This window comes from Heptranchias perlo, chromosome 1, assembly GCF_035084215.1.
Source record: "Heptranchias perlo isolate sHepPer1 chromosome 1, sHepPer1.hap1, whole genome shotgun sequence".
Taxonomy (NCBI): Eukaryota; Metazoa; Chordata; class Chondrichthyes; order Hexanchiformes; family Hexanchidae; genus Heptranchias; species Heptranchias perlo.
Genome location: NC_090325.1, coordinates 171,010,092 through 171,033,050, shown reverse-complemented (window position 1 = coordinate 171,033,050; position 22,959 = coordinate 171,010,092). Strand labels below are relative to the sequence as shown.

At 40.9% G+C, this 22,959-nt stretch overlaps 1 protein-coding gene across 1 annotated transcript in view; it reads right to left on the bottom strand.

Moving 5' to 3' along the window:
* Nucleotides 1-2,206: 2,206 nt before the first annotated feature.
* The window catches only part of pgrmc2 (progesterone receptor membrane component 2), a 38,675-nt gene continuing 17,922 nt past the window's right edge, over nt 2,207-22,959 (bottom strand). The window contains exons 2-3 of the mRNA XM_067993639.1: nt 11,585-11,740; nt 2,207-3,555 (exon numbers count right to left, since the gene is read on the bottom strand). Of these exons, the coding sequence (XP_067849740.1) occupies nt 3,458-3,555; nt 11,585-11,740 (254 nt within the window). The 3' untranslated portion in view covers nt 2,207-3,457. The remainder of the gene's footprint in view (nt 3,556-11,584; nt 11,741-22,959) is intronic.

The window sequence follows — 22,959 nt, the reverse complement described above, 5'->3', positions numbered from 1 at the left end:
ATTATTTTAGGTCTGAGAAGCCACATGGATATGTTCCAAAAATATCAGGGGTCAAGATTCTGGGTCCTTGGGATGGTCGTATTTGCAACTACTTAAATACAAAAAAAAAATCACATTTTTGAACAGTTACAATTGGTGATCACACCTGTAGCAAGGAATGTTTCATATTAAAAGCCACAAAGTTAGAGGCTAGTTTTGGAATATGACCACTGCTAAAATTACATTTAATGACTGGAATTTTAAGGGTAAGATTATTTCAGAATCAGTCCCATGACCCCCTATTCAAAAAGAGAATGTATGGTGGGAAGTTCCTACTGAATTTTAGGCAATTGTGGATACAAAAATAATTGGAGTTATCTCTGAACAGTGATGATTGAGGTTTTTTTAATCATGAAAATCATTCATTAGTTTAATACACGAGTATTTCCCCCCCAATTACATATGCTGCATCAAAACATTGAACACAAAACAGGGTTTCCTAGCTCTGCCCAATGTGACAGTGCTTAAAAAAAATCAATCCAGTGCCATGATTCAGATACTATTAACCTGCTAGAGTTTATATTTTCTACAGGGGAACAAAAGTGGCAAAATTGAAACATATTTCAGCTTTCCAACACAAATCCACAGAACAAAGGCTCCCCGACATCCACTAGGACTCAGATCTTACTGCCATATTAGAATGGATTCCCTCACCTCTCTCAAACAGTATTCCGCACAACTCAACTGAAACACTAATGTAATGGTAACAGGTAAGGAAGTACAAAACTTGAACTGAAACGAGTTCATGATGTAGCACACATCCCAACATGGGTCAGTATCTAGTCTTTGAAATCCACAATCTTCTACTGTTCATTACTGGAGCTAGTACCACAATTTACTTCAGTCTGAGTTGAGGTTTTACAAGGTTCCTAATGATACAGGTAAATATTTAACAATCTGCTCCATTAAATCATTGCTATTTAGAAATTGACACACTGAAGAGACAACTTGCTCGTTATTCAGCAGGTACTATGTCTACTAGTTTTAGACAAATACAAATGAAGCTGGATGCTGAAACATTAAGCCCATGACTCCCCAAAACACAAGTTGTTAGATGACTGGCAAAATGCAGAAAACACTATCCAGAAATATTTGCAAAAGACCACCGACCAAAAAGTGTTGAGATTTGAAAATCATTTGAAAGGCATTTCAAATGTGAAGGAAGTAATATACAGGCATGCGTACACATTCCATTGTAAGCTGAAAAATCAGCAAGAGCTTTGTAGTATATGTTACACTACTGTATATTGATGCTACAGTAACTTTGCTAAGCTAATGTCAAAATAGGTTTGCTGTGCCTACAACGGTGATGGTTTTGGTGAAGTCTTACTATAAATCAAAGCTGAATTGCTCTTACTGGCAGTTTAAGTGGTTTTTCTGGATATAGTTTACACATTAATAGATTCTCCAAGCAACATTTCAGCATTTATATGCAAATGTGGGGTTTCCTGGATGCCTGGTTTTAAAAGAAACCAAAATGACTTGAGAAATAAAATTGTGAAAGGTACAAAAGCATTTGTAGACATATATGCAAGTTTTCAAAATGAACAAAGTGTTAGATGAAGCAAAAGTTTAGAGAAAATGTAATCCAAAGTATTTTTAAAAGGACTAATGTAGTAGCTAAAGGATTGACTGCTTACAGATCAGACAGAATCAGGGACTATAAAGAGGAATTCCCATATCAAGTTGAAACGTCAAGCAGTTTTAAAGTCAGTCAAACATCTGGCTTTACAAGCATTTACAAAGCCCGTTCAGGAAAATATGGGTTTAATCTGATGACACTATATTGCAAACAACTAGTTTGCATTTCTGAATAAATAGTCGGAGAGTGCAGTAATAAAAAGCCACTAGCATTTCAATTGTCAACTGCCGTTACATTTGTATCATGCATCCATGTTTTAGAACTACTTTGCTTCCCATCCATCCAAACAAGTAGATACGATTTAATGCAATTTAAACATTAGACAACACTTTACCCAATTTACAAGTACTAAGTGGGGAGACTGCATACATTTAAACTGTTTACCAAAGGTTATTTCTGTGAGAAAAGCTAAAAGATGAAATAATTAAGCCAATGTAACCCAATCTGTTTCTTTGCTATTTCTGTTACTTGTGCTGTTGACATAGATTTTAAGTATTTTCAAAATAAATCACAAATCAGACCAGATTAATAACCAATTGTTTATTGTGCAATATCCATCTGATCCACCATAACCTATAGCTCTGGTTCAAGATTTGTTACTCTACACGGTCAGTTCTCAGTCTGGTTGTAGTACATGCTTTTATTAAAACAGTTACACATATTTACAAAATTTGCAGTGTCTTATCATCCCAATTTTTTTCCTATCCCACACAAGTTAAAGGTACTCCTCTCTCCCACAGAATAAAAGAGCTACTGCAAACAATAAGGAAGAAAATAATGAAATGTGGGTTTCTGACTATGACAACACTAAACTGTACATCACTACATAAATATGGCAGTATCACTGGATATGCTAGCCGCACATACATTAGCACGAGTGGCTTCTTTCCCGCCACTCTATCAATGGCAATATCATACTATAGGCAATGATAAACAGAGGTCTACAGGCAATGACTGCTTTTCTCCTTTGAACACTATTACACCATTGGCTCAGGTCTGGGGAAACTGAATTACAATATTTCAAGTTGAAGTAGAAAAGTAATCAAAATAAGGCACAATGAATATTACATACATTTTGATAATGGAGGGGAACCAAACTTCAGTGTTACATCATTGCAGAGAAATATAATTGTGTAACATTCAGTGGGAAAAACCACACAGCATTTTGAAACTGAGCCAGCACAATCAGTTACCAGTACCCCCTCTTTCCTTTGATTACTGCATACTGATTTTGTGCCGTTTTATGGGGAAAAAAGCCTTTAAAACTGCATTGTGCAGAGTATTCAAAATTCATCTCTGAACTCCAGCTTTCAGTAGTGCAAACTACTTACTATTTTACTGTAAAAGCAAGATCACTGGCAATTGCTTGTAATGTTGCTGTACATAAAAATTGCACAAAACAAGGATCCCAAGACAAAGGGGCCTTGCCCTATTACACCCAGTTTAAAGAATCTTGAAACATTAGTAATGTTGGATGGCTTAAGCCCATCTCCCCTCTACCGGCAAACAAAAGGCCCAAGATAAATCAACTCCTGGATGTTTTTTTTTGCTAACATGGACGTAACCTTACCTGACTTATTACAACAACTGCAAAACAACGTTGGCAGCATATACCAGACATTTTAATTAAAATCTCCACACAAAGGTATTCATCACTTTTTACAAAATATATTTTGCATTCAATCATTTGTAGCTTGTGAAGAAAAAGAAAGCTGCAGAAATCTGAGTAAAATGGGTTGCAGCACGGAAGGCCCTTGCTTTGGTTGCTGAACAGTTTTAGTCCTGTTTTGAGTGCTCCTTGACATCTTCCTCATCTGTATATTCTGATGGTTCATCCCATGGCTTCAGCAGCCGACCTATGTAATCATATTTTTCTGCAAATCAAATAAGCAAAGATTTTAATTCAGTAATACTTGTTTTCAAAAAAAAAATTCAGAACATTTTCTACATAACTTAGTATGCCGATAGGTTAATCTTACAAAATACCGCATTGCTTAAAATAAATTGTTGTGGTGTATGTCAGTTTTAAGCAGTATTTTTAAAAATGCTAATTTTTTGGGGATGCAGTCATTATTTGTCAGCTCTTTTTTTAAAAAACTAGAATTAACTACTGCAAAACCATAGAAAATACAGAATTTGGTCTGGAATAATTATCAAATGCACAATCAAGCAGAAGAATTTTTACAGCATAATAATGCAGATTAAAAACACTGAATTGTAAACAATATTCTTTAAACCTGTACAATAAGTTTATCCACTCAAAATTGCAATTTCATTTAAAAAAAATAAACTATGTAGTTTTCAGCAAAATTATTTGCAATTGTAGTTTGATGGAAAATTTGCTGAACACTGCAAAAGAATTGCAAATCACTCAGATTTTACACAACTATTGTGTAAGCAGTACTGGATGCAAAAAATATGCAGACATCTGAATGGGGATTATGATAATTATATTCAGGTCAAGATCCTGGCAAATTTGCAAACAAAAGCTCACTGCTCATTTACAGTACTAAAACCTCAAGATCTGGGCCATTTGAATGAGGTAAGTACCATCACTGTGGCTGTTTATTTCTCTCCCCTCTGCTTCAATCACAGCACAGCCAGGTCATTAATGGCATTGCTTTAATACTGTGCGCTGATCATTTGCAGGTGCTAGATACTGTTCTAAATCGACTTACTGCACTAATCCGCAGGGTTAAGTCTTCAAAAGGAACTGTAAACATAGTGGCCCAGAAGTTCCTCGATCCAACTTAAACCAATATTACACCAAAATCTGTGTCAATCTTACAACTGCCGACTTACGCTGAAATTTCCTGAAAATCTCAGTAGCATACACCAGAATGTAAAAGCTGTCGGAAATTAGTGTAAACAATCGATGTTATGTAAATTAAAGTTTGAAGCCATCAAATCATCATTGATGCATATTAGGCACAGGGCGTTCAATACAACTGTAGAAGCTTTTCTCTTTCTAATGCAACAGACTCTGCTGCCATTAAAATGAATTCAGAGATATAGAAAATACAGTGCTGGTCTCAGTAGTGAGACATTTAAAAAAGAAACGCTACAAAACATCAGAAAGAGTGACTTTGGGTCCTGCTTTGCCAAAAATGTTGTGCGTAAATGCAGGAAACTCATGCTGTCTGGTCTTAAGTCACTTATGCAAGAATTTCCTCGGAAAATCCCAGCCCAATGCAACTCCTATGCCATTGTTGCGCGGAAAATTACGAGGAAATTCCGGGCCAATGCTACAGAGAAAAATCTAAAATATACAGATCCAGGAGTGTTAGTAGACTTAATGCATAACATGTTCAATCACTGTAGCCAAAATCAAAGAAAATATAATGCTGAACTATATAACAGAGTACAAGTCAAAAGACGTTATAATGCTGAAACTGTACAATACTCTGGTTAAATCTCACATTGAGATATGTAGATGGTGCAGAGCCCTAAAGCTGATACCTAAGCAGACAATTTTGCGAGCTTGTGCTGCTGGCAGCAAATATCAAAGATTTAGGCATGCACTGCCCAAAATTCTCAAATCAAAACCTTTGGCAGCACATGCCTGAACTTCTTTTTAAGCTTTCTCCCATTAGCGCAGACTTGTAAAATATCCCTTTAATGTCAGACTTTGAGTTACATGAAAAGATTAGAATTGCATTTATATAGCACCTTTAACATAGTAAAAGGTCAAGGCGCTTCACAGGGGCCAATGTAGGTCAGTGAGCCAGGGATGATGGGAGAACAGGACTTGGTGCAAGTTAGGATATGGACTGCAGAGTTTTGGATGAGTTCAAGTTTACGGAGGGTGGAAGGTTGGCCAGGAGAACATTGGAATAGTCAAATCTAGAGGTAACAAAGGCATGGATGAGGATTTCAGCAGCAGAGGAGATGGGTGATGTTACCAAGGTGGAAGTAGGCGGTCTTGGTGATGGAGCAGATATCTGGTCGGAAGCTCATCTCAGAGTCAAATAGGATGCCAAGGTTGCGAAAGGTCTGGTTCAGTCTCAGACAGTGGCCAGGGAGAGGGATGGAGTTGGTGGCTAGGGAACGGAGTTTGTGGTGGGGGCTGAAGACAACGGCTTTGGTCTTCCCGATATTTAGTTGGAAGAAATTTTTGCTCATCCAGTACAGGATGTCGGACAAGCAGTGTGACAAATCAGAGACGGTGGAGGTGATAGTGTCTTATTTCAGCCTTGAGTGGAGGGGATAGTTAATTTGTGGCCAATATTGCAGAATTACGCATGTGAATGCACGTTATGTGTGTGATTGCCATGACTCCTCCTTAGAGAAATTCTATAGTGCTTGCACTCTGTAAAGCAAAGACAAGTGCTCAGTTGGATCCTGAGGCATAAAGGCTAACCTTACAGCCTTGGCTAGGTGACACTATTGGAGATCCCCAAGATGCCAGCAGAGCACAGGTTAAGAGAAACACATTGTACCACCAGAGTAATAATTAAACACTTCATCAATATTGAAAGCGAGCTTCCAGGATGATGGTTGTCTACTGCATGCTGCAAAATTTTGCACTGCAAAGAGTGCTGCCCAGCCCAAAAAAAGAGTGTTAATGGAAGACAAGGGGAGAAAAAGGGGACCAGTAGCAGCAAGAGCAGGGAGGATGTCTGTGGCAGTAGCCAGAAATAGTCACAACACTCTGACGAAAGGTCATCGACCCGAAATGTTATCTCTGTGGCATGGGCGGACACGTGGCATATGAAATTTAACGCAGAAAAACGTGAAGCGATACAATGTGGTAGGAAGAACGAGGAGAGGCAATATAAACTAGAGGGCACAGCTCTAAAAGGGGTACAGGAACAGAGATCTGGGGGTATAGGGGCACAAATTGTTGAAGGTGGCAGGGCAGGTTGAGAAAGCGGTTTAAAAAAAAAGCTTTATAAATAGAGGCATAGAGTGCAAAAGTATGGAAGTCATGGTGAACCTTTATAAAACACTGGTTCGGCCACAACTGGAGTATTGTGTCCAGTTCCGGGCACTGTACTTTAGGAAAGATGTGAAGGCCTTAGAGAGGGTGCAGAAAAGATTTACTAGAATGATTCCAGGGATGAGGGACTTTAGTTTTTTTTTTAAAATCCATTCATGGGATGTGGACGTCACTGGCAAGGCCAGCGTTTATTGCCCATCCCTAATTACCCTTGAGAAGGTGGTGGTTAGCCACCTTCTTGAACTGCTTCAGTCCGTGTGGTTATGTGGATAAACTGGAGAAGCTGGGGTTGTTCTCCTTGGAACAGAGGTGGTTGCAAGGAGATTTGATAGAGGTATTCAAAATCATGATGGGACTTGACAGAGTAGATAGAGAAACTGTTCCCATTGGTGGAAAGGTCAAGAACCAGAGGACACAGATTTAAGGTGATAGGCAAAAGAACCAAAAGGTGACATGAGGGAAAACTTTTTTTTTCATAAACACAGCGAGTGGCTAGGATCTGGAATGCACTGCTCGAGGGGGTGGTGGAGGCAGACAAAGGAAAAAATTTGCAGGGCTACGGGGAAAGGGCAGGGGAGTGGGACTAGCTGGATTGCTCTTGCATAGAGCTGGCGTGGACTCGATGGGCCTAATGGCCTCCTTTCCTTGCTGTAACCTTTCTATGAATCTACACAGATGCTACCTGATTTGCTGAGTATTTCCAGCATTTTCTGTTTTTATTTCAGATTTCTAGCATCTGCGGTTTTGACTTGGTTGATTCCTTTTTTTGAGAATCAGCTGTTACCACTGCAGAAGCATTCCATGCAACACTGTTCCCCTGCCTTTTCCTGATCACCCATCATGCTCACTAGCATCTGGGTAAACATCTAAACATTTCCGATTCCACATATCTCAACACACTAATGTCAATCCTGAAGAAAAAATGAAGGACCTAGCACCTAGACAATTTTTTTTTCAAACTATCCACAATATCACATCTTTGTATCACCTTGTTTCCCCTTGGTGCCACTGTTTGTTCTTTATGCCTAAACTGGTGCTCTTCCCAAATGCTACTCAAGAGGTTGGAGCATGCAAGGTAGCTGGTTGTCGACTATACATGATCCTCTCGGCACTGATGTGGCTGAGGAAGATGGCTTCGGGACTGCTAGCTCCCTAAGCTCCTATCCTTTGCAACTCCATCCATGGCCATCCTTTACCTCCTGTCTCCTCTCCTCCACTGTTCAAGAACCTCTGCTCCTAAAAGTGGGTACATTTTAGCACAATCTACAGGTTAATGCTACTTGTACAGAGCACACTGCCCATTCCCTGACCCTAGTTGTAGTGTTTTTACTTGTGCTCTTTTCAACAACTGAGACTCTGTTCACATTTTATTTCCTAGACTATTCGGTCATCAGGACTCTGCAACATTACACTGTATGCCTCAGCTGCCAGAACTCTGCTCTGCCACTCAACTGCCGATTTTAAGTAACCTGTTCTAGCCAACAGTGCCCACCCCTCATCTGCTGCTGTTATCTTTTGAGCTTCAGGACTGTACTGCAGTGCACTGCTGGCTTCTCAACTTTACTGTGCTGCAGTGTTGGGTCCTGGACAGAAATCTGCTTTCTCCTGGACCAAATTCCATTTCTCTGCTGGCTTCTGGGCTTTACTGTGACCTCCACCTTCGCTGCCATTTTCTACTGAGACTGTATTCTCTGCCAGACTACCTATATTTCAGTGCTTGTCCTGCTTTAGTGGTCTCAGTTTTCTGCTCCTCTGCAGGAACTTTTCACTCTACGTTGAGCTAGCTGTGGTCCATCTTGCTGGTTCCCATCATGCTCTGGATCCTGCTCCCAACGCTGCTGAATGATCCCTCCTTTGCTGCTATCTGCTTGCTCTCTTCATGGCGGCTGACTCTGCTCCACTTGTCCTTCAGAATTCTCAATCGACTTCATTGGACTGTCAACCCCGAGCTCTTGCTGCTGCTCCCAATTTTGTGTGCTCCTTACCTTCCTACAACTGTTCCTCCGATCTCCCTGCACCGATACCGTGGATTTACCTTTCAAGCTTGCTTTTGATCCACTGATTTCAATCCCACTGCTCGTACACTGCTAACATCCAAAGCCACTACGTACTTCCTCTGGACCCCTGGATCATGGCCGGCACAGACATGGGCCAAATGGCCTACTGCGGTGCTGTGAATTTTCTATGTTTCAACTCTCCACTTCTCCTCTGCCCTGATTCCACTGGGCAACTTTGAGCAGCATGACCACCAATATCTGCCTCTCAAGCAGCTCCTGGATTCACTCCCTCTCCGCAACTGTCTGAACTGGACACTGGTTCGTGGATATTCCAAGCTGACTCCACCCTATCTATAAGTCAACTTCATCCCACCACAGGGACTCAGGCTTCAACTTTAGACTCTTTCACATCGTTGCCTCAATAACCAGGTCTCTCCTAATCTCTGCTGGACCTACATAACCTGAATTACCAGAGTCCATTCGAACGTGTATTTTGGCTGCTACTCTAGATCTTCTGTCGCCGCCTCTTGTCTCCCAGTCATGCCACCTTTCATTTCTCTCTTCTCGAATACCTTGCCGCAGCAATCTCTACCCCAACTCATCACTGCTTCTCTGCCTTCATATTCCTCTTCTGCTGTCCTAGGCTCAAATCCCTTTGAATAAGCCCATAACTCCTCACTGTGCCTCACTTTGCATTACCCAAAGGGCCCATCAAGGCACCTCCTTATGAGCAGTAACCTCTACTGCTCCATCCTCCTCTCTTGCCAACCTCCCCACACAACACATCCACTGGAGGGTAACTGTACCAACCTCCTCCTCACCTCCACCCACCACTGCCAGTAGATCAATCATCTGCATTTCTCACCAAAATATCTGCTCACTCATGAACAAGGCCCTTGCCATCCACAACCTTATTGTGGATGATTGTATTACCATCTTGGCTTTGACTGAAACTTGGCTCACAGGTGGCAACATCTTGCCCCTTACCGAAGATTCTCTACTTGGCTATACTTTCCACCATCTGCCCGTCCCAAACCTGGTGGTGTGCCCTTATCATAAAGTCACACGTTAGTCTCTGCCCATACTCCTATGGTATCTTGTTCCACTCTACCATCCACTAATCCAGGATTATCCTGGAGAGCAAAGATACCCCTGTTTTTTTTCTCCACTACCAAACATTTCCTTAAACCCCTCCACCCTTGCCTCAAACAAATGCGAGGAGCTCATGGACTTCTTTGAGAGTAAGATTGAGACCATCTGTTTAGCTACCTATGCTGTTTCCCCCTTCTACTTTCCAACCACGTTAAACCTCCACCCAGGCTCCACACACCCTATATCTTTCTCTAGTATCCACCTACTGCTCCCTTGACCCCATTCCCACTGAACTGACCACACAACTTCCTTTTTTGGCCCCATGCTAGCTAACAGTGTAAACAGTTTCCTCTCCTCAGGTACTGCTCACCTCCCTTTCAAAACCGCCAACTCAAAAAAAAATCCATCCTCAACCCCTCTGTTCTTGGAAACTACTGCCCCGTCTTCATTCTCTCTTTCTTCTCCAAAGTACTTGAACATGTTATAGCCTCCCAAATCCATGCCCATCTTTCCCATAGCTCTCCGTTTGAAGCTCTCCAGGTTTCCTTCTATGCAATAGCACTGAAACTGCCCTAACCAAAGTCACAAATGATATTTTCTGCGACTGTGACAGTGGTGCTTTACCGCACTTCAACCTCTCTGCTGCTTTGACAGGCTTGACCACAGAACTTTCCTCCAACGCCTCGCCTCTACTGTCCAGCTCAGTGGGAATGCCCTTGCTTGGTTCCACTCTTACTAATCCAATCGTAGCCAGAGTACTTCAAATTGTTTCTCTACCAACCCCCACACCATCACCAAATTCCCCCAAGGATCTATCCTCGGCTCCCTCCCCTTCCTCATTTACATGCTGCCCCTTGACGACATCATCTGACGACATGGTTTCAGCTTCCACGTGCACACTGATGACACCCAGCATTACCTCTCTTGGCCCCTCCTCTGCCTCTGTGGGAGAAATTGCGGCACATCCAAGATTGGATGTTGAAGCAGTATGACAACAATTAAACATTGGGAAGACCAAAGCCACCATCCATGGCCCCCAATTCCATCTCCCTCCCTGACCATTATCTCAGGCTGAAGCAGACTTTGCAATCTCAGCATCCTATTTAACCTCAAGATGAGCTCCCGACCCATATCCTCTCCATGACCACCTACTTCCACATCCACAATCACCCGCCCTGCCCTTACATCAGCCCATCATCTGCTGCTGAAACCCTGATCCATACTTTTGTCACCTCCAGACTCGACTATTCCAATACCCTCCTGGACAGCTTCCCATCCTCCACCCTCTAAATTTCACTTCATTCAGCACTCTGCTGCCCATATTCTATCCCACACAAATTCCTGCTCACCCTTCACCCCGTCTTCACTAACCTACTATGGCTCCCAGTCCCCGAGCACCTGAAATTTAAAATTATTATCCTCATGTTTAAATCCCTGCATGGCCTCGCCCCTTTCTTTTGCTGTAATCTCCTCCAACCATGCAACCCTTCCCCCCAAACTGTTTGTTCTTCTAAGTCTGGCTTCTTACACACCCCCCCCCACCCCCACCCCCACTCCCCTTCACCCTACCACTGGTGGCCATGCCTTCAGCCACCTAGACCTCACACTGTGGAATTCCCTCCCTAAACCCCTCTGCCTCTCCAGCTTTAAGACCCTCCTTTGACCAAATCCACCTCCTTGGCCAAACTTATCATACCTCCGAATATGCCCTTTTGCTTCAAAAAAATTAAATGTAATTTGAACATTAGAATTTAGAACACAACAGTACGAATGAAATGGAAATAGGAATTTTAAACAAAACCTATTCTATACATCACCAATACTTTCTTCATGGGCTATATCAAACACAACCAGTGAAAGACGTTGAATGCTTACCCATGAATTGCATCTCCCATTCTCTAACACTTTCCATCTGTACAGCATTTAAATCGGACAGATCATCAAATTCATCTCTCAGAGCTTCTTTGTCAAGACAGAAAGTAGCCAATCCTCTAGAGGCATCTCGGCCAGCAAATATGCCGTAGGGACCATCTGTAAAAAAAAAGTTATCAGAAAAAGTTGATTAGAAACTGGTTGAATTGGCAGTTGACAATTAAAAATGGGCTTTGTCCAAAAGTTCAAACAGTTGCTGACCAAAGAAAGAATAGTATTAAATCACACATAATAGGCAATGTAATGTGAATAAGTTGCTTTTCATGAAAATATTTAGGAATCTAAAAAGGTCATTAGGTTCAACAGGCTTGTTTCTCTTTTTAAAAAAAAAATCAACCCCACTTACTTGCCTTCTTATCAAATCCCTTATTTCATTCTTCGGAAATACATCCAATTGCCCCTTGCATTCATTTATACAGTCCCCTTGTATGACCTTCCTCAATATTTCCATGTTTTACTTGATCAGTTAACTGGAAAATATTAATACATTGCTATTACTCAATTTAACTGAAGTATAGAACACAAAAACTAGTCCATTGACCCAATTCCTTGCAGCAATGTACTTTTAATTGGGAAACAAAGTGAAGGGCCAAAGCCCATAGTACATACCACCACAATGGTTGAAAAAACAAAGGGAAAACTGGGCAGATCAGAAATAGTAATTTAGTGACACCAAGCTTGGATTTTAAAGGCCTGAAAAGCAGAAAGATTGAGGAAAGAAATTCAATAGTTCTGAAGTCCCAAGAATGGGTTAGGGTGTTTTAGCCTTGGAGTGTGGCTGAGAGAAAGACTTATTTTTCATAGGTCTGACAATCTGCCACTGTAACAAGCTGCTGCGACAGCCTGCAAAACATGCTTAACTGGTTCAGCATGTTCACTAAGCAACTAAAATAGCAACGTAACACAAGCACACTGAGGGTCAGCATCAAAACAAAGCAAGACATCAAAGGCAATGAACAAAAAAAATCTTAAAATATGGGGGAACACTCAAGTTAGTTAGGAAATAAAACAGAATATCAGAAGCAACACAATGGAAAAATCCCCAAGGATGAAATTTAATCACTCTTTGAAATGGAACAAGCCCACATGGGCTCAAAAACACGCTATGCCGATGAGGTACTCACTGCATGCTCAAGCAGAACCAATCTCCATGTACCCAGTCTCCAACAGGCATACAGAACACTTGTCGTGCAGGGGGTTTGTTCTCGTGTCACTTTTCCATGACTCAAACTGCACAGAGCTGTAACACAGAAGTGCCTTTACAGTAGGAGACGTGTTTTTATGATGCGATGAGCAAGATTGGTTGTTGGAGGCCAGTCATCACAGCCCCAGCACATCACTGCAGGAGTTCCTCAGTGAAGCATCCTGAGCCCAACCATTTTCAGCTGCTTCATAAATAGCCTGCCCTCAGTCATAAGAACAGGAGTGAGGTTATTCATCTCCATTCACCATTTCCTAGATAATGAAGCAGCCTATGCCAACCTACAGCAGGATTTGATAACACCTAGGCTTGAGATAAGTGGTAGATAACATTTGTGCCACATAAGTGCCAATGACCATCTCGAACTTGAGAAAGCCCGACCATTTCCCCCAACCTTCAACGGCATCACCAGCACCAAATTCCCCCCCAACATCTTGGGGGGGGGGGGGGAGGAAACAACATCAACCAGAAGCTAAACTAGACCAACCATATCAAGGCATGACAGAAGCTGAGTACGCTGCGATCTGCGGCTCATGAGCCCTCAAAGCAGCTCAACCATCTACAAAGTTCAAGTCAGGAGGGTGTAGGAATATCACCAGGCTGGGTGTAGCCACAACACAAGAAGCACACCACCACCCAGGACAGAGCAATGTGCTTGATCGGTGCCCTTGCCTCTGGACTCATTATCCACCTGCAATCTACAGGATGCACTGCAGCAACCCACCAAGGTTACTTGTATAGCACCTGCGACTTCTGCTGAGAGGACAAGGACAAAAGTAGCAATATTGCAGGAACACCTTCACCTCCAAGTTTTCTTCCAAGTCACACACCATCCTGATTTGAACATACATCACCATTCTTTCATCACCAGTGGGTCAATATCCCGGAATTCCCTACCTAACACCATATGGGATCATCACCACCACAAACACTACAGCAGTTCAAGGAGAAGGACAACCACCACCTTCTCAGGGCAACTCAGGATGGACAATAAATGCAACCTTGCCAGTGTCACCCACATCCCGAGAACAAAAATAGGCTTGATTTTAATACATCACATATAACTTGCAGCTATAAATCTCCCTTAAGGGAGGTGAATAGCCACAAGTTTTAATAAAGTTATTTTTCTAGATGACACTAGATTGGGGTGATGGTGTTCACAAAAGCACAAGCAGCAATATTTCCATAAAGCATTTGATCAACTAATCTATATTTATTCACTTTCAATGGTATTCTTAAACAAATATTTACTCAGTTGATTCACAAAGCATTATTTGATTTTGATTGGAGTCTATTTCACAGCCACTATTCTGTAGGTGATGGGGGGTGTATTATAACCTTTAGTATCACAAAAGGTTGGTTAATATTTTACTTGTGCCCTCTAGTTCTGTGATACTTTCAACAACAAAAATATATTAATCCATGCCTTTTAGCATTTTAATAACATGGATTATACCCTTTCTTCTGTCTTTTGAATTGAGTCTCTCTTAATAATGTTTTAAGTCCTAGGTGTTATCCATGTGACTTTTCTCTGAGAGACTCTGAGTGTCTATATAACATGAATCATCTTATTGAAGGTAGGGCCTCAAAACTGCACACAGTATTACAAATGCGGCTACACCAAAATTTTGCACTTACACCAACTTACAATCAACTGCTTGAGATGTATTCCAGTACTTAGCCTCATCAACTTCACAGTGACAATGTGATTTTCAGAAGGACTGATACATACCCAAATTACTTTCCACTTTTGTCAATGCTCTCGTACATTTAGTATTTCATTTTTCCCCTAGTGCATTATCCTATAATTATCTATTTTAAAATCATCTGCCATTCCCTAGCTGATCCACTTAATTTGTCCAAATCCTGTTAAACGCAATACAGCTCCCCATTCCAGCTGACTGCAGCTTGGCGTCAAGTCCTAGAATATACCAAAGTGTCCATCTCAACATCATTAGTATTAAAGCAAAACTGGCCTCCTCAGAACTCGGTCATTGTCTTAAAGCTTTTGCCATCTACCACTTTCTCCTTCTGATTACCAATCTAGTTTTCAATCCACCTAACCAGTCCACCCTTATATGCTAAACATTAATCGTTCTTTAAAAGAGTTACATTTTGGACTTTTGCTTCTGAAAATCCAAGTCAATTAGAACCAGTGGACAGCTGATGACAGCAATTAAATTAGCTACATCAGAAAGAATTCAAGTAGCTTTTTAAAGCATAGTGTAATGCTTCTAAAAGCATGTCAATTGCTCCCTATCGCCCCTATACTCTTTAAATGAACACTTACATCCCACAAAATGCTCTTGGACATTTCCTGCATTAACCATGTTATTATTTTACAATTCTCCAATTGATGCATGATTTTTCTTTGACAGCATTGCTCAAGTTATCTGCCATTCCACAAGTACAAATTCATGCAAATCCAAGAAATATTAATTACAGCCTCACCGATATCCTTAAGGATTATAGAGTGATTCTCATCTGTTCCAGGTGCCTTGTAGACATATTCTTTGAACATAACATGTATGCTTCCCAGAAAGTTTGTAAGCTACAAGGTGCTTATACTTGCACTCTTCCTGCATCCTGTTTCAAGACAGCTGTCCACATGCTGCTGCTGTGCTTTGACATTCCAACTTGGAGCCAGCCACCATAAGCACACTGGGCTCCACTTTTATACAGAGATTCTGAGCAAAAGTGTGGGACCAACTGCCCACATTTACATAACTAAAATGACTCTTATTCTACATTCAGAATCATAGACCCATATTTTCATGGGTCTACCCTGCAGTCAGTTCTGGAACCTTGGCTTGTTTTCACAGTACAATGCAGCCGACAAAATGAGACCCATAAATCTGCAGTCAGGTGCATTCCTATAATATAAAAGTACCTAGAAGATTATTGAGGCAGTTTAAATAGATCTTCGATTCATCCAGTCTTTGCAGAATGACATGAAATATTTAACACATCAGCTATCTCCTGATCACCTCTTGAAGGACTTAACTGGTATTTAGCAATCAATTTACTTCATGCATTTTAAAAAAATATAAATGTATATTAAAAATCCTACGACTATACGCACTTGTCAACTTTTTCCATTACAGATTCCTATATCCACATTCATGATGGAAACAGCTTATGTAAACTTGTCATGCTGTGATTACAATTTCCCACCAGTGGCGGTGTCAAGATTTTTAATATATTATATCAAATCAAATACGACAGAAAAATAAGGACAGAATACATTACTTTAAAACGGGGACCAAATTATATCTATGCGTCTTGGCCCAATTATCCGACAGTCTCTAACCCCACTTCACCGTAAGACTACAGGTGGTCTTGACTCCCCATGTGCAACACCACAGGAGACTGACAAACAGCTTAAAATATATTTTGGAACCTTCTTGCCGTTATCCATAATCAGGCTTTTCACTTTCCTCTTGCCCCTGCGATACCCTCTCCAATTATCCTAAACTGACTTCCGCATGAATCAAGATCTCATTACATTTTAATTCATTCTTTTAAACTGAAGGAAGGTGAAAATTAACATCCTTTATCTTCACTCCCAGATTACTAAAAATTTCAGGTAATTATTAAATTTAATATCTACCCAGGTTGCTGAGGGAAGCAAGGGTGGAGATAGCAGAAGCTCTGACCACAATCTTTCAATCCTCCTTGGATATGGGACTGCAAATGTTACGCCCCTGTTCAAAAAAGGAGAGAGGGATAAACCTGTTAAGTACAGGCCAGTCAGTCTAACATCAGCGGTGGGAAAACCAGGAGGCCATTGTCAAAGACAAAATTAATTTTCACTTGGAGAAGCATGGGTTTATAAAGGGACAACCAGCACAGATTTGTGAAAGGCAAATTGACTCTGACTAACCTGATTGTTACTTCAAAGAACTCAGAGGGTTGATGAAGGTAATGCAGTAGATGCATATATGGACTTTCAAAAGGCATTTGATAAAGTACCACATAACAGACTTATTCAGAAAATAGAAGCACATGGGATTAAAGGGATGGTGGTAACATGGGTACATAATTGGCTAACGGATAGGAGGCAGAGAGTAGCGGCGAACGGATGTTTTTCTGACTGGAGGGAAGTATTCAGTGGGGTCCCCCAGGGGTCGGTATTAGGACCATTGCTTTTCTTGTTATATGTAAATGTCCTGGACTTGGATATAGGAGTACAATTTTGAAGTTCGCAGATGACAGAAAACTTGGCAACGTAGTAAATTGTGAGCAGGATAGTAGTAGCCTTCAGGAGGACAGACAGACGGGTGAAATGGACAGACACATGGCAGATGCAATTTAATGCAGATAGGTGTGAAGTGATGCACTTTAGGAGGAACAACATGGAGAGGCAGTATAATCTAAATGGTACTATTTTGAAGGGGGTGCAGGGGTGGGGGTGCATATTCACAAATCTTTGAAGGTGGCAGGACAAGTTGATAAGGTGGTTAAAAAAGCATATGGGATACTTGGCTTTGTAAATAGGGGCATTGAATACAAAAACAAGGAAGTCATGCTAAACCGTTACACTGATTAGGCCTCAGCTGGAGTATTGTGTACAATTCTAGGCACCACACTTTAGGAAGAAGGTCAAGGCCTTGGAGAGGGCACAGAGGAGGTTTACCAGAATGATACCAGTAATGAGGGACTTCAGTTATGTGGAGAGATTGGAGAAGCTGGGATTGTTCTCCCTAGAGCAGAGAAGGTTAAGGGGCATCCTAATAGAGTTATTCAAAATTAAGAGGGGTTTTGATAAAGTAGGGAGAAACTGTATCCTCAGGCAAGTGGGTTGGTAACCAGAGGTCACAGGTTTAAAATAATTGGCAAAAGAGCTAGAGGTGAAATGAGAAGAATTTCCCCCCCCCCACCACAGAGGGGTTAAGATCTGGAATGCATTACCAGAGAGTGGTGGAAGCAGATTGCATAGGAACTTTCAAAAGGCAATTGGACTTTTACTTGAAGAGGACTAATTTGCAGGGTTATGGGAAAAAGCTGGGGTGTGGGACTAAACTGGACAGCTCTTTCGAAGAGCCAGCACAGGCATGACAGGCCAAATGGCCTCCTTCTGTGCTGTAAGATTCCATACCCCAGTACCCTGCTTCACATGAGATGTCAATTATTGATTCCCTCTATGAAATTGCTTGTGCTTTTGTCCCTCCTTTTTTGATTGGTCTTAATCATCCACTTCACCTTTGGGATATCGAAATACTCCATGGTCAGACGAACACAGCTGCCCTCACTTGCCTAAATAGTAAAATGATCTACTTGTTAACTTCAAGGAGACAACTGCCAATTATTACACTTTTTTGCCTTTATTCATTTCTACCCAATTTTCCTCTGTCATGTGCCCTTGTTATTTCCATCCTTCTCAATGCAACCCCTACTAGTAATACCAGCCCTCTGTTTAGCTCAATTGGTGTGTAAAAATATAAAAGTACACTTTTATAGTAGTAACCAACCGCAGACACAAGGTTCTTCCACCATCGGTAACACTCTATATAAACTAGCAAGCCTACATTAAACAGGTGGCATCATCAGCCTATGTAAACATGGGGCTCTGACTATTTAGGTTATGGTTGCCTGCTTTATTAAAAGTAAATGCAGGCAACCAGTCTCTCACATTTAGACTCTAGGTTTCCCTCAGTATTAAAAGCAGACTCCAGCAGCACTGCAGGTACAAGCTCCCTAATGTAGACTGCAGAATGGGAATTATGACAAGTAGAGGTTGCCCCCCTAAAAGGATCAAAAATCTTGTAAAATATAAAAGTTCCTTTAGTGACTTTATCCTCAAGGTTCTCTCTCGTCCATCTTCCGCTTACTTCCATTTTCTGTAATGTCTACTTTTGCTAGCCTCGTACTTAGTCATTCTTTCTGTATTCCCAGTCAGCATGGATACCTCAAAATTTTAAATCATAAAGACATTCAAGCTATAGAATGCACATAGCATAGATTCACCAGAGTGATGCCAAAGATGAGAACCTCTGAGGTGAGACTAGTGTAGAAAGGAACTATTTCCACTGGAGTTCTGATAGTTAAGAGAAGGTTTCTAAAATTATGAAGGAATTTGATAGGGTTAATAGGGGAAGACTATTTCTTCTTGTTAGGGAGACATCGACGAGGGGTCATTAATTTAAAACTATCGTCATTAACAGAGCGAAGAGAGATGCTATGAGAAGTTTCTTTATGTTGCAACATGGAATGCTTTGCTACAGGGAATAGTTGATTTATCTTTTAAGGGAAAAGTGGACAAATACTTGGAGCACAGGATGGTACAAAGCTATGGGGAGAAAGTAGTACAGTAGGATTAGTTCTGAATTGCAAAGAGCCGGCATGGATACAATGGGACAAAGACCTCTTTCTGTGCCATATATGTCTATGGCTCTATGGCCTATGAAAGCTTATCTGCAATGTAAACAATTTTAGAACACTATCAAACCACAAATTGATATGCAACATGGGCTTTAGTCATGATATCTAATTTAAACAAAAACAGTCCCTAAATGGAATATACAATGTGATATGACCAAAAACTCTTCTTTTCAATTTCTATTCACTGAACTGATGTTAACTAGATACAGAATATTCAATATTTTGTGTAGTCAACTGGGAAAAAAAATAGTTTGACTTACCTTTTCTTCTTGTCCTCATGATTTTGCCGCATAATAACTGCAACAGTTAATTACAAACCTATGAAATGGGAGATTATATATACACATTGTAAGTAATAGCAGCTGCCTTGGATAGCAAATTACAACACAGCACAATCCAAGTTGACTATTTTATAAATCATTTGAGTTTTACTCAGTTTGGAAAGTCACTTGAGTCTTCACTGTTACTAGCTTGCAACATACTGTCGAGGGTGACTACTATTACTTAACATACACAATCTTCCATTTTGAAATCCAAGTTTGCAACTGCTGCAGTTTTAATAATTAGGTCTTTGCAGGATTCAGTTTTAACCAAGTTTAACTACTATCCCCCATCTGCCCAAACTGACTTCTGCAACCAGATGTCTTTTTTAAAAAAGTGATTTAAAAAAACTGTTTTCAATGATGGAAAAGTGAAATAAAAAGGACATTTATATGACATCTCAATTGGCAAAGGAAATCTTTAAAAAAAGAGCACTACCTGTGCATGTCCACTTCAAACAACAAGGTACGTCTATTTTCAACAATCATTTGCCACTCAGTATTGCAAGAATATGAAAATGTTAACAAATTGGAAATCTTTTTTAAACTACAAATGCTAGATTTTATGGAAAAAAGGAACTTTAGAAAAAGACCCAACCACCCCCTCCCTGTAAAAGAAAATTCTGCACACACTGATTTATAATATAAACATTCATTGCAGAGCTCCATAGCTTATAACAGGATGAGTAGGGGACAAGATTTTTACTTTACGTTCCAATGTTCCGTTTTTAAAGCCAGGCTGATTATAAGAATGGTTGCTTAGTATTCAGATATAACTCCACTTGGAGCAGGTCAATATGATGCATAAACAATGAGCAGGGTTTGTGCTTTAACTTGCCTGCAGTTTTCACCATCACAGATGAGTCATACAGCCAGATAGCCAAGCAAAGTCCAGGAACTGTAAAATGTAAAAGCTCCAATACTGTATTGCAGACGTAACCAATATTCCAGGTATTACATTGTTCAATTAAAATCCCAACTCTGAGTTCCCGTAAAGTCTAGTTATATGCTTTAACCCACTGTTTTATCTTCATTGTATCTACAAATGTCAATAGTCTACATTTGCACCCTGGCATAAAGATAATAAATACCTGCCTTCCAATTCTTTTCTCCTCTGCCTAGTCCACAAAAAGTGAAAAGTCATGGGGAGACAAGCATGAGCTCCAGGTTGATATCTCAACTCTACCTCGGTGACTCGGAGTTACTGTCCATCCTCTAGCACAACTTGCCAGCTGCTCACCCGAGAAAACAAGACCTCAGATCTCCCCACATTACTGTGGGGAATCACCACAGCAGTCCTTAGGGGTCATACATAAGCTTCACCTTTGCCAAGAGGGATAGAGATTACAAATCCAGAGAGATTGTTAAACAATACGATATCTAACACAGGAGGCAATCAACTGAGTGCACTAAAAGGCCCCAGTGCAGGCCGGAGGGGAAACTAAAAAGCCTGCCATGCGGGGATGCTGAAAATGCCTAGAAATACCGAATCCAGATATTATGGAGAGGGTGGCAACCTGAGAGGTTCTGCACATACACACAAGGTAGCAAATGCAAAAAACGGAGGCATCATTTAAACTGATGCTCTCAATGGAATCGAAGGTCAAACTAAAAAAAGAGGTAAGTGCAATTTTCAAATTCTATATCAGAGGTGCTCAATAGAAAGACTACTCACAGACATGGTTATGGTAATACCATTTTAGCACATGCACTAATTTTAGTAGAAAATGCCTTACATACAAATGTACTTCACGTGTGTATTTACTTAAACAAATACTACCATTCAATGCAAAACTTTTCAGTCTTCGTCTTTCACTCAAGTTTGGAATTCTGGCATGAATTTATCAGACACAACACATCTTATTGCAACTTCTAGGTTTTTGACCAGCAGTTGCTAACAGTACTTTGACTTTAATGACTGCTGGGAATGTTGACTCATAACTAGCTGTGTCAGACCCGCCCCTGCTCGCCATCTAGAACACTGTTGGATGCTGCTTGCCCTTTGCCATGCCAGGCCCTGTTACATAGGAACAGGAGTAGGCCATTCAGCCCCTCGAGCCTGCTCCGCCATTTGATAAGATCATGGCTGATCTGTGATCTAACTCCATATACCTGCCTTTGGCCCATATCCCTTAATACCTTTGGTTGGCAAAAAGGTATCTCAGATTTAAAATTAGCAACTGAGCAAGCATCAATTGCCATTTGCGGAAGAGAGTTCCAAACTTCCACTGTGTGTGTAGAAGTGTTTTCTAATCTCACTCCTGAAAGGTCTGGCTCTAATTTTTAGACTGTGCCCCCTAGTCCTAGAATCCCCAACCGGCAGAAATAGTTCCTATCTGTTCCCCTTGATATCTTATAAACTTCAATCAGATCACCCCTTAACCCTCTAAACTCTAGAGAATACAACCCCAATATGTGTAATCTCTCCTCGTAACTTAACCCTTGAAGTCTGAGTTAGAGTTGCTCGTTATTGGTTTGGGCTTGCTTTCTTCTGCTGGTCTGGAGCAGTTATTCCAATTGGTCAAGCTGGCCATGACGACAGTTTCCCTTTCCATACAATGTTGCTGGTGTACACCACTGTTAAAAACCATTTTAACAGATTACTAATAAACAGTAACCAAGCAAGTAAAGTACAACACAATCAAAAAACACTCGCACACTCTGCTTTTTGTCTTTGATATGCCTATTTCCAGTGGTCATGATTTTTACTAACACTTCTGTAACTTTGGGAACTCCTAGAGGTAATGCCTGCTCCTATTACTTTTAATAGGTAACACCATGTATTCTATTCACTCCTCCCACCGGTGACACTAATGCCAATCACCTACCTCCAGTTGCGGTTTTCTTTTCTTCCTTCCTCACCAGCTACAAGCCGAAGGTATTTAGTGAGAGCTGTAAAGATTTAAGATTTTTTACTGCTGTTGATAATTTATTTCTCCTAATAACGTCTCCACCCTTCCACCACATGCCCCCTTGATCGGATTCCTTTTCACCCAGACTTTTCCTTCATTCAATTACTGCTGCCTATCTCGCCACACACTGGTGTCTCCTGGAATCCACTGCGAGCATTTAAAATTTGATCATGCTACCTCCTTCCTACTTTCCTATTCCCCAATAGCAAAAATATCGTCCTCCACCCCATAAACATTGGACACCATCCCAAAGAGGTCTTTGTTCATAGTCACCTCATGATCTACCCCACAGTGTTCAACCCAACAAATAAAAAAAAATCACAAACTGCAAGGTATCAGGTGTCATTCCAAAGACATTGAGCTTCACACATCAACGGAAGCTACCTTACAGTAAGCAGAACACTGATCAAAACATCCCAGCATACTTGAGGGAGTAAAGAACTACATTACATGATAAAACAGATAGATAGGTGCGCAGATAAAAGGACACAAAATCAATATGCT